The sequence below is a fragment of the Gymnoscopelus braueri genome, assembly GCF_963280865.1.
Source record: "Gymnoscopelus braueri genome assembly, chromosome: 20".
Lineage (NCBI taxonomy): Eukaryota > Metazoa > Chordata > Actinopteri > Myctophiformes > Myctophidae > Gymnoscopelus > Gymnoscopelus braueri.
Window position 1 is genome coordinate 27,360,595 of NC_137622.1, and position 15,921 is coordinate 27,376,515.

General features: G+C 41.1%; 1 protein-coding gene across 1 annotated transcript in view; it reads right to left on the reverse strand.

Moving 5' to 3' along the window:
- Positions 1-13,780, reverse strand: part of glra1 (glycine receptor, alpha 1) — a gene marked incomplete at its 3' end in the record, with an annotated part of 119,265 nt that extends 105,485 nt beyond the window's left edge. The window contains exon 1 of the mRNA XM_080415797.1: positions 13,554-13,780. Within this exon, the coding sequence (XP_080271923.1) occupies positions 13,554-13,624 (71 nt within the window). The 5' untranslated portion in view covers positions 13,625-13,780. The remainder of the gene's footprint in view (positions 1-13,553) is intronic.
- Between the last annotated feature and the right edge of the window lie 2,141 nt (positions 13,781-15,921).

Below are 15,921 nucleotides of genomic sequence, written 5' to 3' on the forward strand. Positions count from 1 at the left end.
ACAATAATTTGATGACCGTGTGTATTTCCGGTAGGAGACACAAATAATCTACTTTGTGTCTCCTACTGGATACATTAGCCGGTAGGAGACGGGAATCAAATTATTAGCTTAGGAATGTGACAAAAACAAAAAGGAATCCATGGATTAAAGGCTTCATAGGGTGTGCAATTGATAGAAAATAAGTAATTTTTTGGGTGAACTCCTCCTTTAACTTAAACGCATATTATACTGTATTAAAAACAAACACCCACGTGCAGTTTACAAATGCACTTGTACACACAGTCAGATGCTCTCATCAGCTGACCAACCAACCATTTGCCCTCATCAGTGATAAACATGGGCTAACAAATCACCATGTGGAGGTGTGTGACGTATGTGTGTGTGTGTGTGTGTGAGTGCAGAGCCTATGCTACTACCAGCTGGCCAGGGTCACCCTGACCATCTAGTGACTGTTCAAACTGTACTCTGGTCACAACACATACACAGACACACACACACACGCACACGCACACGCACACGCACACGCACACGCACACGCACACGCACACGCACACACACACACACACACAAATATAGTGCCTGCTCCTGCTGCTCCAACAGCTGCTTACAGATGCAGCGGACCTACTGTTGCGGTGCACACACACCCTCCTCTCACTAGACTTTTCTGCAGGCCTCTCTGACATTAAAATTATGTTATCAAAGGCCAAGCTGTCTAGAACAGGGTTTGTCTACTGTATGTAGGTATGTCTGTCTGTCTGTATGCATGTATATGTACAGTATGTATGTCCCCTCAGAAAAGTCACACTGCTACAGTATGTGTAGCCTACTGAGGCATTAAGCTTTATATTCTTCACTTGGCTTGAGTGGCTGAGGTCTTATCTGGGGGAGGGGGGGGCGGGGGCAGAGAACAAGTGCTAGATGTGAATGGCACCATGTCCTCCTCACTTCAAACACTAACACGTGGGGTCCCTCAAGGGAGCATTTTAGGTCCTCTCTTCTTCTTACTATTACGTTAACGACAACGAAGTCGGAATGGGATTGTAACCTGTTCCGTTTGGCTGATGACTCAGCTCTCCATGTCAGTCTCTCACCATGATAAATCAGAAGTAAAAAAAAATCAGCATCTGGTTAACGGACAATAAGTCTTATGAGTCGATACTCTTTGGGTCTAACGCAAAACTAAAGATGACCACTGGGTTCAGAGTGAGGTAGGTGACTTTGAAATTACAGCCACGGAAGAAGTTACTTACTAAGGCTGTAAATTGGACAACACACTATCTGAAGAGAGTACAGTATGGCACTAAAATACTGGGTCTGCCTGACGTTTCTTCCAGTTAAGGGGTGTACGTTTTTCGTTGCCACTGTCGCAAAGTAGTTTGTTGTGCTTTGGCACTTTAATAAAATGTAATTGAAAATGTAATTGAATTGGGCCCGGACGGCTGGCGTAGCGGTCCGGGCACCTAGCCTGACAGCGAGTCGCAGGTTCGAAACCCCATCCCGACGACCTCTGCTGCGTATCACTCCCATCTCTCTCATTTCCTGTGAGTCTACTGTATCTATCAATAAAAGGCAGAAAAAGCCCCAAAAATATATTTTAAAAAAAGAAATTTGAATTGAATTTAATTAAAAGTTAGCTCAACGGTCAATCAAAAAGTAACATTTCTAGCCAGAATATCCACTTTTATAGATAAAAGCACTCTTGAAATATTGGCCGGGGCACTTTTTCAATGTCATTTTGATTACGCCTCCAGCCCTCCACATCCTGGTACATTAGCATCCCAAAGATTGATCCTTAAAACTCCACCCAGAACACATCTTCTCCCTACTCATTTTATTGGCCCCAGGTAGCTCAGAGCCGAGGAGAGAGGATCACATTAAATGAGTATGCTCGACAGGATTGTAAACAAGGTGGTACCCAAATATCTAGTGAATTACTTTTCTAAGATTAGCAATTCCACCAGAGGGAGCTCCACATAATTCAAAAGCTTTATGGAAATTACCAATTTTATACTCTGCAGCAGTTCTGTGGAATGAGTTACCTGCAATCCTTAAACTGATTAGCTCCATTATTCATTTCAGGTCCTCTGGACCTAACCATCAATTAGTTGAGTTGTAACGGGATCCTTTTACAGTACCCAGGTTGTTCTTTGCTATTTTACATGACATTACATTGACACACTACATTGACATTTTATGAATGTATTTATAATTGACTATATTTTTCTCTATGTCTCTGTTACCCCCCTCCCAACACATCGCACACAGTTTACACACATTTGCACTCACAGGACCACAATGTAAATAAGCTCTCTAGCCCTTTTTGTGTTTTATCCTTTTGACAGATATATACAAATATATGGTCATGTATATGCATTTTTGTCAATACAAATGTCAATCAATCAAAACATAAGGATGTAAAAATATATATATCTTAGTTAGCGTGGATCTCGGGATCCACTTGGGAACGGTGTGGCTCCAATGTGGACCTCGGACTACATGTGGCCAGCCAGCGACATCAGTCATCTATGACATCAGTTGTCTATGACGTAAAATGGTCAGCGAAGTATATGGGCTTTAAGTGGTTAAAACATATGTACGGTACCTGTGGCCTACTGGCAGAGTGGACAAGAAATTGTCCACTGATCAGTCCAGCGGTTTGCGAGTTTAGCTCTGGACACGCAGACAGACATACATACAGACAGACAGACAGACAGACAGACAGACAGACAGACAGACAGACAGACAGACAGATCCTCTTATACGGCTAGACTTTTGGTTTTGTTGTCCACTCTAACTCTCATCTGTCTCTGTGCCAGCCTGCCTCTCTCTCTCTCTCTCTCTCTCTCTCTCTCTCTCTCTCTCTCTCTCTCTCTCTCTCTCTGTCTCTCATTCACTCACTCACTCACTCACACTCGCACACTCTCAAGCACACGCACACACACACACACACACACACACACACACACACACACACACACACACACACACACACACACACACACACACACACACACACACACACACACAATTCCTCCAAAAAAACTGACACTGGAGATTCCAACTGAATACAACGGAGTAGAAAAACTGTTAAAGTTGGTGTTATGCATGCACTCTCTATGTTTAAAGTAATTGCATGTGTCCATAACTGTCAACTGTGTAATGGTTTTTGATAATGAAGCAATACAAGCTAAAACCATGTACACACTACACATGATACTGATGTCCAACACGACTTAAAATGTTTCATCGTCTGATTGCCAGCATTAAGACATAACAAGTAACGGTAGGGAGTACAAGGGTCAAAGCCACAGCGTCAGACAAGGCACAAACTGCAAATCAACTCTGGGTCCTTCTATTGATTTCAGTCAATAAAATGTATATTAATTACATTCTAGGCATTTAGATTATGCTGTTATCCAGAGTGACACAAAACCAAGTGTAACAGCAAAACAAACTTAAATTCTCTGGGTGCCAGCCTTACAGGTAACCAATAGTAAGGAGTTAATTGGTCCACATTGGCTAAACAGTATAATACAGTAATGCAGTAAGACAGTAATGCCAGTTAAAGACATAAGAATATAATACAATAATGCACACCTCATTTTCAAGAGTGCAAGATCAGGTGTTTGGTCAATATATCCGCCATTATTTGACTGTTTTGACAACATCGGCATTGGCAAATATGCTGCCAACATTGTGTTCAAAATCATCGCGATGCAACACGTAAGTTTGTAGATCGGCTATTTTATAGGGCTTAAGTGGTTAGATAAAAGAATTATTCAGTTTGCATGTTTTTATATTTACTTGCTTGTTTGTTCATTGTATATTAAAATGTAAATGATCTTCAGCACGTGATGGTCCTGTCCAGTTTATATGAGGTCACAGAGATGCCAAATGAGAGTGACGGACTGAACCCAATTGATGACAGTGACCTGAGGGAGTCGATAGCCTACCAACGCCTAACTGGGTCTCACTCCAAGGTCCCTGCATCATCTAACAAACCACTACGAACCGTGTCTCTTAAACGTCAATGTTCCAATAATGGAGAGCAGATGGCACCTCCCAAAACTGCCACGCTTGCACACCCTAAGTCAATACGAATCAATACAAAGACATCAGGGCTTCTGAGATTTATCAGACGTCCTCCCAATCTGTCTTTGTGAAAGAAAATTAGGCGTATCAGAGCTTGTCCGAGGTTTCAATAATTCTCACCATAACGTGACGAATCCGAGCTTAATCTCCTTTACAGCAATGGTGACTGTGAACGTGATAGGATTAAGCTCTTTGCAAAATAAAATTCTATTGTTTGGACATAGAGCGCACTGAGATATTGAGATAATACACTGAGCCATAAGACCCATTTGACATGTGTTTCAAATTAGCGTCGAACAAAATACCCCATCACAATCCAGTGATGCCTCAACCAGATTAGTCACAGCTTTGAGATTAGCAAGTGTGTCAATTTTATAGAAGAATACCCGACTTGTATTGTGACAGTGTGACATTTTGGGTGTAGGGAGGATACAAGCCCCCAAATTCCTTTACTTTGCCAGTCTCCTGTTAACATCATTAACAGGATATTCCACAGTTTTACAAAGGTATACCCTATGCAATTTGGCTCAAATGTTAATTAAACAGTTAATTAGTTTACTAAAATGAATTTACTTTTATAAGTGCACACAAAACCTTCATGATGATCTGTGCCTGTTTCTTTGCAAATAGGTGAATAGGTGTATCTTGCAATTGTGTTGTTTCACTATCACTGAGAGGGTCAACAGCTCTGTTTTCTAATTTCAGTAGCCTGTGTTGTCATTCCAATCCCCCTTTGGACCAGCTGGGCATATCTATATCCACACATTGAAAATGTTTACCACTTAGCTATGACACAGACGCTATTGCATTCTTATACTTGAGTTTTCTAAGATTGCAAAGGACTCTGAGCTATCCAGTTTCTGCCCATATGACATAGTGGGACACAAGATAATACATCATAATACATCATGTGTATTATGATGTATTATCTTGTGTCCTTGCTTACTGTAAATCACTCTGGATTAAGAGCGTCTGCTAAATGCCTAAACTGTAAACTGTAACTGTAAACTGTATAGCGGGGATATACAATCCTAGACCAGCTGTGGGTCTGGAAGCTGAGGTCTTAATGACTCAACCATCAATGAGCATGGCCTCAAGCCTTTTCTAAACCAATCATTCTATTATAGCCAACACTGACTGACACAGAGCTCTCGCACACAAGCACTGAAGCAGTTGACCCATGATCAAGGCCCTCTTCATGACGAGGCAAACTCAACCTTCCAGTTTGCTGCTGATAATCTCCTGCCAGGGAGACTTGTTCTGGGGCTTTCCAAGATCAAAGTTTAGATTTGCTTTAATTACTTCTGATCAATGCTGGCCATGGCGACCGCCGAGACCTGTGGCCAATGCTGAGGCAGCAAGGAGAGAGAGAGCGCGAGAGAAAAAGCTGAGTTGTCCTGTGCCAGTGTGTAATATGCAAAACAACCCAGAGAGAGAGCGAGAGACATAGTGAGAGAGGTACAGGCTAATGTGAGGCTCCAATCATTAGCCCTAAGTGTACCTCATTATGCTCCTAAAACCTCTGCAGGCCTGAATAACTAATTGATCTCATCCTGGCATTTAGGAGCAACACTCAAGAAGGAAGAGGACTATTGGCTTCATTGGCATGGACAGAAAGGCCTCTGTGCACCCACCCAGCCACTTAGAATAGAATAGAATAGATGCACAAAAATGTAAATGTCCATTGATTTAGTTAGTCTGCACTGTTGTCCTGTTGTGACAAATGGTAAATCTCTATTGATTGTCAGTAATATATTAATAGTGGAGATTATATTACATACTGTACAGTACATAGCAGAGGAGGACCAATTGGGCCACAATATGAATATGGTACTGTACCAGTCAGGTACATTTTATTTCACATTGTGACGCTTTGCTACTATGCATTTTGTCCAATTGTAAAATAATAATAAAATAAATAAATAATGAAAACAAAACGTGTCTGACAAAGTTGGAAGAATTCCTTCCATAGGTCTGTATGCACATTTCACTCTCAGAATGCTTTGGTTAGCTACTCAAAGATTATATTTTCTCAACACAAGTGCAGGGACAATTAAGATGCACTTTCAATAAAATATTATAGCTTTGTTTTTTTTTTCCTTTAATTGTTACAGTAATTGACATAGCTGATTCCTTATCTCCCAATAGCTATATTCTTGAACTTGTTTCCCTCTTAGGCAAAACTAGTTTTACAAACACAACACATTAAGAAAATTAAACTCAGCACAAAAAAAAGTACATCTTCTCACTTGTACTTTCTATATCATATCTACTGGTGAAGGCTTGACTAGCTTAAACATGGAACAGGCCATGTTTGCCAGTGATACGTTTAAGTGCAAAGTGAGGAATCTGTAAACGGTGCCTAGTATTAGTCCAGTATTGGAACGTCCACATATTCATGGTACACATTATTGAAGGTCCCTTTCCGTGTGAACTGCACAATTTCCCTATAAATACTCTGAACTTGTGAATTGTATATTTTTTCTTCTTATTCTTTTTTTTTTACTGAGCACTGTAATTTACAACATCACCAGGGATTCACTTTGGCCTGTAACTGAGTTACAGACGGAGAGGTCAATGATAATAAGCTCTGATATTTATGGTGCAATCTGTCCCTGTCTGCTGATCAATAATGTATTATCATAGATCAAGTTTTGGAAATGAACCTGCCCAGATATTAATTATAGTTGAGTCGGTGGAGAACTCTGCTGGAGCCAGTCAATTGTTTTTCATTAAGGGGCCTAAAAATTCATCAGTGAATATTTTTCCATTTGTCATGATGGGACGGTGGGGTGATAAATATCTTCAGGCATACCTGTAGAAAGACCCTGAGGGTAAGTACATAAATAAATATATAAGATTTCATTTCACCAAGCCTCAAGTGAATAATAGCTTGCTATTCATGATTTAACTTTAACCATATGAACCCTAGCTTCCTGCTTTCTGGGGCAAACATCCAGCAAAAATAGCCGATAGATTGGCTATTTTTGCTGCAGAGATTTGGTGTAGAGGGAAAAAAGGAGTGGGCCAAGTATAAAGCCCTGGGAGACCCCAGTCTGACTAGGTATAGGGTTTAAGCTGTTAAGACAGGGTTTGAGGGTCAATATTACAATGATATAACTTGTTCTTATATTCTTTAGATTTCTTTAATCAGACTTTGCAGGTATGATTTACTCTTCTCTGTGTGTACTGACATGGTGTCCATGTTTTTGATTGTTTTCTATTTTCATGAAACTCTATTGGTCTGAACATATTGGTACAAAGAATACATATTAAGAAACTTAAACTACTTAGACCATCAGAAATAGCTGCATTACATGATATTCTATTGAATATGGTAAAATATTGTACTGTACCAAAATTATGTATTGCTCAAAGTCACATGAGTCAGAAACCCACGAGAAGACGATTAATCTAAAAGTGCTGCTCAAAGTAAGTGAGTCACTCGACCAATTCCACCTTTTGATGTCTTGTAGCAGTCCTAACCTTTCTATTTATTGAATGAAGGACTAGGCCTTTCTTCTTGCTAAGTCATTCTGTCCTACTTCAGCCTAGCCAATTCATTTAATATCAACCTTCAACAACATCTGACCTACAAAGCCTCTTTCTTCAGATTTATAGGAAAAAATAATTAACAATGGAATGGATGACTTCCTCTGAATCATTGAATTCCAGTATCAATTTTTTTTCATGGACTACCTAGTCAATTTAATTTTCCCTTAACATGATCTGTGTGTGTGTGTGTGCGCGTGTGTGTGTGTGTGTGTCTGCAGTATGGCGGTGTAGAAAGACCCAATGTGTTGCTTCTTTGTCAAGGCCAGCTCAAGGTTACCAGCAGCAGTCAGCAGACACGTATTTGGCAGCGGCAAAACTGAATATTCACAAAGATACAATAAATTATTATAGATTACATTATCCGTATGGATTCTGCATACACTTTCCCCTTGAATGAATTGTCCATTGTGTTTGCATGTAAAGATCCATACAGGCAGTGAATAGGTGAATTGTTTTGATTGCATGCTCACAACGACGGCATATATTTTCCGCTTGAGAGGATCGGGTATTGTATTGAATACAAAAATCTATGGAGGCAAAGGTCGTGCAGTGTATTTCATCTCAGTAAGATAAATAGTTGTACATGCAAGGGGGCTATTGCATGCAGAGTCACATTCCACACAGGTGCATGGAACACGTGAAATAATAAACATGTGCTGTAGGGGTTAATCAAACAAATTGATTTAATTGATTATGAAAATTATAATCAATAATTGATACATTTTATAAAATGATCGATTAATCCCTATTTTGGGCATGTCATTGAAAAGAATACTGCAATATTTTCACTGCTGACAGTGAAAGTAGCAGATCTACAAGCTGCTGTAGATCTGCTATTTTTACTATTTCTGCACAACACCATTGTGCAACGAAGTATAAAATTGCAGTTAATCGTTTTTTTTATCATACCATTTGTTTTATCAATTATTAAATCGACATTCAACCCCTACAGTGCTCTATTTATTATCAGCACTGTAGTTACCATGTCATCAAAACAAAGAAAAGGTCATTTGTTTAGGAGAAGCTGAGCTCACAAAATGCAAGTATTTTATTGGTCGTGGTTGCACTGCGACAAATACAGCCATAAAAACACAGTATTTACAGCAAATCACAGCCAAATCTTTTTTCTTTTTTTTTTGCTGCATATGAAGAAACATGCATTCAGTCTCATTTCCTGTTTTTCCACCGATGCACAATTGCCAGTTACTAAATTTAGTCTATGATTTCATTTAAATCAGTGAATATGTGCTCCCTCTGAGACATAGTGTGACCACATTTGTGGCATACATATGCTCCAGTTATGGCACAGAACTCCCGACCATGAAACAGGAACACATGTTCATTACAAACACACACACACACACACACACACACACACACACACACACACACACACACACACACACACACACACACACACACACACACACACACACACACACACACACACACACACACACACACACACACACACACACACATACTGTATACAGACACACACACACACACACTACCAGAATGTACGTGGTATGCACATTTTACAAATACACGTGCACATACTGTAGCCTACATATATTTCTCACATACCAACACACATACAGTATAAATATTTGTAAATAACAAACTCGCCAATCTAATCACACAAACATTCCACGTACAGTACCTGCACCCACACACACTCGTCACGTCAGCCATGACATGTCACAGACAAACACTTTCGCTAAGCTTAATGCAGTAAGCTCAAAACATCGCCACCCTGACTACAACAACCTTCCACCTGTTCAAAACCAATAAGGCTGATATGTCAGTCACTGTCCCGGTGGTTGTCAATCATTTCAATTGATTGGTTGATTGGTATTCCCTTGATACCTTTAGGCCCTGAGTGGTCCCCCTCTTAAGGGAATGTTGACTAACAGATTAATCATTCTTGCCTGCAAGGCCTACAATGCACTTCAGGCACAAGTTGCATAATTATCTCATTCTCTGTACATTCCACCTCTTCCTCGTCTCTACATTAACTAACAACAATATTCCACTTTGTTCCATACGAACACTACAAAAACACATCCTCATCTTCATTAAGTATTTAATTAGCTTACCTTGGTTTAGTGTATTTGCACAAGTAATACAAAAGATGGAAGAAGATAAATACATTTTACTGGTGAGAAAGTCTTTGGCATATTAGAATGGTATTGCTGTTATTACTTGTTAAGGCAAGTGGACAGATAATTCCCTTCTTGGCCAGTGATGACTTGTTTCAATATGTGATGATAGCTTCAAATCAGGCTCAACTTCATTCGGTATGCTAAATCTGATCATTTTGTCTGAACAGAAATATGGTTTTAAAATCCAGCACAGGATTAAATCACTCAAGTTGTGTTTCTTTCCCTCTCTTTTGCTCTATTCTAAAATCTAAATTAATAGTCGAACAACTTCCTCGATGGACAATAGGAGTGTAGAGAGAGGGGACAGAAATACAGACAGAGATATGTGGAACATTAAATGTGCATTCATCAGGCTTGGCCCTGGCCAATGACAGGGTAATCAGTGTTTAGTAATAAGTCTGAATGTAGAATGAGGCACATGGGTTCCAGGTCGGGATGGAGGAGGGGGTATCAATTAAGCTTGGAACTGCAGACTCCAGGCCCGGGGAGCTGAGACTGCAATATCCTGATTCCCGTTCATTAACTAAACAGTGTGCCCTGAATGCAAAACTACTCCCCACCCACACCCCCTGTCCCTTCCCACCTATTCCCTGTCCGACTACAAAACAACTGTTGTATTCAGTGGAAATGCAGGCATAGCACATCGAGGGAAATGCCTTTGATAGTCCACGTCATGAAATATTACCTATGAGGTCCAGCCTCAGCAGAAGGAAACAGCATCCATGTGTGATGCAATGAAATGCAATGCATCAATTGCAAAAAGAGAGTAGAAAGCTTTAGACAGAGGCTAATTGTGTCAGAATTTGCTTACAATGTGTATTCAGTAAAAATCCTGAATGTTATTAACTCTCATTTTTACTCTCTCAGCATTAAATGCACATTCTGGATTTTCGTGAAAATCATATGAACAATGACTAGAGAACCCTATTTAGCATTTCCTAAAAGAAAATACAAAAATGTGGCATTAGCTTGTGGGCAGGTCTAAACCACTAAAATACTATGAATTGGTTGTGGCCTGCCTTACCAATGCTGCAGAAAACAGATCGTTAACCCTTTGACAGTGCCAATATTATTTTTTAATCTAAATATTCAGGAAGATAAGTGAAGTTACACAGAGTTGTCTAACTGTTTTTGAGGAACAAGACAGGGTCTAATAACGGCTTAGCTTCGCTGTGAATCTCTGAAGTCGTATTGATGACGTTTTTGTATACACAAAGATTGGGGGGTAATACAATACACGAACGGTCTTCTAGATGACTCCCCTTTATCGGTGTCATGCTGTAAAAATGCCCATGAAGTTTATGATGATAAATAATCCCAAAGCAAATGCCTTGTATTCCCTTCTAGCAAAAATCTATCCATCATATTCATGCTATACATAAGGGAAAGACTGAAAAGAAACCCCCAAAATAAAACAAACAAAAAATGCCTAAAGCATGTAAGGACTGCTGACAAACAAACCCCTTAGGCTTATTACCTTTAAACTGTTGTCTGATAGGATGTCACCCTATTTACAAACTACATTACTCAGTAGAATCATGTGATATTTCAAGGATATTTACAATATATTAAAATATTATGGATTCTTTGTTTTACTGCTGTCTGACATAAACACAAAATTCTCTATCTCTCTCTCTCTCTCTTTCTCATTTGAGCAACATCCAACTGATTTAATTCGTACAGTACATACTGTATTTTCCTTTTAAGACAAAAAGGTTTTAACCCCAAACCCTCTATTATTATAGGCCACCAATTTCATCCACCATAAATTAGGCTATTTAAATGCCTCTTTCTTTCCATGTTGCTTGTGGTAAAACTGCAGGCCATGGAATGAGGCTCAGGGTGACACCTGGCCCATCTACAGTAGTTGATTCTGACATCATTATAGAATTTCACTGATTAGACTAAGGCCAACAATTCCTTGTCCATTCATTCTCTATAACCAGAAAAAAAAACATTGTCTGGTGCTGACCGTAGTTGCAGAGTTCCCTTGATGGTTGTCACAGAATAATTAGCAACACCTTAATATTTAGATGATATTAGCTCAGTGGCAGCTTGCTAATAAATTATATCCTGCTTATTGCTGCAACACTGTTGGAGCTACAACCAGCTAGCTTAAATTGGCCACCATATAATAGAAGCACTGGGGTTGCTTTTCTGGTGCCAGTTTGGGGTGAAAGGTCATGAATGTTCCAAGGTCACAGGGCTAACTGCAGCCCTAAAAGGTGCCACAATTTAAATTTGATTTACATTGTTTCTAATATCCAATTAGATATATTTCATAGGCCTTGTACGGTTGCTAGCAGCTCACGAGAGCCTTTTTAAAATCTTAGTTGAAATTAATACCTTACTTATTAATGACTAGGTTAGGTGCTGCATGGTGGCTTATTAGTTAGAAATATTGTCTCCCTCTCTTTGACCCCCTTTATTTGTCAATGCCAACCCTGTTTTTTGTTTGTTATGTTGTTGTTGTTTTGTTTCCCCTCGTGCGTTTCAAGACTTGAACTGAGTGAGGGTGGGGGGTAGGGGATGGTGATTGGGAAATGTTCTGGAAATGTCCTGACTCATATTGTTGGTACTGCACTGAGTGCTGTAAAACAAAAACAAAAGAAACAGTGGGGGGTATTGTCTTGCAGCCCAGAAGTCTTAAGTTTTATCCTGACAGTACAACAGCAAATGTGCTCTCAAGCAAAACACTGAACCACTGCACACTCAGGATAAGAGCATCAGCTAAATAATTTCAAAACTCATTGCCCCAGTACCACACATGAAAATACAACACTTCGAGTGGGGATGGGAACTGACAATGTGTGTACACCCATAACATTATTAATATTTGACTGGCTATCCCTATTGGCAACGCTACTGTTAAAATATAAATGCATTGTTGAATATGGAGGAAGTTGGGACTATTCCAAGGACACACTGATCTCATAGTCAAAGTACAAATGTGAATTCTAGTTGCAGGCTAAGATTTTGAATAGAGCGAAGACAACTAACTATATCCCTGAACGGCCAATAACCCCCTCTAAATAATGGTATGCACATTATTTAGAGATGAGCTGTTTTTGAGAGAGATAGCGGTATTTTTATGAAAAGTTAATCATCAAAGGGAAAAGGGGCATCCCCTCTCCTCCATTCATGTAGACCACACACACAGGCAGACACAGAAAGACTGACAAGACCTAAAACCACCTAGGCTACATAGAAGCTCACATGCATGTGCGTTTGTAAGGTTGCCTGATTAAGGTGAAGGATCTTGGAGAGTGACAATACAGTGTGTGTCTGTGTAACAAGCTACCCGTTACTTTTTCATGGCATGCCTGTTGAAATTTTGCAGAGCACATCAATCACACACACAGACACACACCGTCCACTAGTGTTCGCTATTAGCTCCCTCCATAGCATGCCTGAACTCTGCCGCTGGCGACTTCATGGAACTCACAATAAAGCACACTATTGAGTAAAAAAGGTCAACGTTGACAAGCATGTGACTTAACCTTACAAAATCACACCTCTCCCCCGAATGAGGGTTCCCCCAGAGAGAGAGAGAGAGAGAGAGAGAGAGAGAGAGAGAGAGAGAGAGAGAGAGAGAGAGAGAGAAAACAGCCGGCTTGTACCTCGTTTTCAGCCAGACAGGCAGAAAGATGCAATATAGAAGCAATAAATATGCAAATGTTCATTCATCTCATCATCATTTCTCCGCATGAAGTCCTGCAGTTCATGCCAATTCATGCTTACCTGAAAAAGAGTATCGTTTCCCACAAATAGATCCACAGCGCGTTTATTCGGCACATTTTGGCCAGTCTCATTTCGGGCTACCTAGGGGCTCGACGAGCTCCCTCCAGGAGTGAAATTTCCAAATCCTCGAGAACGGTTCCGGACCTCCAAGGTGAGCTATAAAGAAGAAAGAAGAAAAAAAAAAAAAGAAAAAAAAAGAAAAGGGGGAAAAAGGGAAAGTAAAAAAAAAAAAAAAGATTCTCTGTAGCTTTGTTTCAGATCCCAGTGTCTCTGGTGCCAACCCACGAGATATTCATCATAACCGCACGGGCCATGAAATCATCTTCCGGGAGAGGTCCCGTTACACCGCCACTGCCGCTCTAACCCCCAAGCACCCAAATATTGAGTACTTTTTTCAGGACCGTGGACAGAGGCAGCAGGCACAGACAGACGGACGGACACAGTGGCTTGCGGAATTTCTCCAGGGTTTGGGGGGGGGTAGCAGCTCAGAGTGTAATGCTATTTTACACACAACCACACACCGATCTGAGGTCTATTGTAGTCGATCCATAGCGACGATATGGGCTTACTTTCACGGGGAAATGATGGCACATACTCCTTCAAGTGGACTAAAAATATATATATATTAGGTTAAAAAAAAAAAGAAGAAGAAAAAAAGAAAGAAAAAAGGCGATTTGTGGCCGAAAAATGTGAGCACTGCGTCTGGAGTGTCTCAGTTCTCAGGAGATCATGGGAGAACTACGTGCGTGTTGTATATATCCTTATTAGAACAGAGGAAATCCACAGTTGTTGCGCGACATATAACACATAACAGGCCTACATACGGAAGTGTTTTCCCCCTCTAGTCACGTTCTCTCTCATATGCATCCCAAAGCTGCTGCTTTATGAGCCATAATACGTAGTGGTCGGTGTAGAAACCCCGGTGCTGCTGCTGCTGCTGTGAGGACGGGGTGGTCTGCAGGCTGTCAGCCTCTGCTTCTGCTGCTTCTCCTCCGCGGCCACGTAGTTTTCTCCCTGGGGTGAGTAGTAGTTGGAGCTGCTGCGTCGACGCGCCGCTACTACTTCCATTGTCCGGTGGTCAAGTTCTGGTGGTCAAGTTCCGGTCAGTCAGTCAGCCCCGTCATTCGCCGCTCGACAAGCCACTTTAGATTCCACATTTCCCCGGGAGGAGGACGACGAGGGAGAGACAGCGTGGTGATGATGGACACGGCGGGCTGGTCTCTTCCATGGCAGTGTAGGTATGAGAGCGTCGCTGACTTGTCTCTCGCGCGCACGCGCGCACACACGGAGATGGAGAGGGATGGAGGGAGGGAGAGAGAGAGAGAAAGAGAGAGAGAGAGAGAGAGAGAGAGGGGGAGGCGCAATAAGCCACGGTCGGTGCCCCACACACCGTATTTCTTGCTGCAGTCATTTAGCAAACTCAAAAGCGCACCTCACATTTGAATACACGCCCACATGCCGGCGTCATGAATACCAAAACGCTCGCCCCGAAACACAGTCGCCCCGGGGCAAATCCGGCGAGCTCGGAACGGTCGCCACCTGGTATTCCTAAACGTAACCTCGGTAAACTATGCCAAAACCTAACCTTATTCCTAAACGTTACATCGGTAAACTATGCCTAAACCTAACCTTATTCCTTAACGTTACCTCTCAGTAAACAATGCCTAAACCTAACCTTATTCCTAAACGTAACCTTACCTCAGTAAAACGGTGCCAAAAGCCCAAACCTAACATTATTCCTAAACTTAACCTCAGTAAAACTATGCCTTACCCTTAACCTATTTCTAACCTTATCCTCAGTAAAACAAATTTAAGAGCCGCTGGGGGCGAGCGGTCCGCGAAAAAAAATGGGGGCGAGCGTGTTTTGGGGCGAGTCTTCCGGTTACCGTCGTCATTGGCCCCCATGTCACTGGCACGCGGAGCCGGGCACAGCCTGCGATTGGCGAAGCGAGGTGCCACTTGGAGACAATTGGCTTTGTGTCCCGCGCTCATAAGTGTCAAGCCCGATTCATACTTCTTCGCACGGCGGTGTCTTGCGTCAAAAATAGCGGACAAGCAGGCTATCAATTATAGGGCTTCACCCGGCAAAATAAAATAAAATCTATCTAGAGGCAGTAACCGATGGTGATTGATGACGTTTTGGAGAGTTCGGTTTTGTTAAGGAATTAGTCCAGTAGGTCTGTGATTGAGTACTTTATCAGCATGTTGTTGTAATAGATTAATGGGCACAATAAAACAGAAAACAACAGCCTGTTGTAATTTAGTGTAGGCCTACTACAATATATATATTTTTTGCAGGCCTGTGTTGTTTTTTTATAGGCTAATTGAATGAATGGCCCATAGATTTCTATTGAGTCTTGTAAGTGGT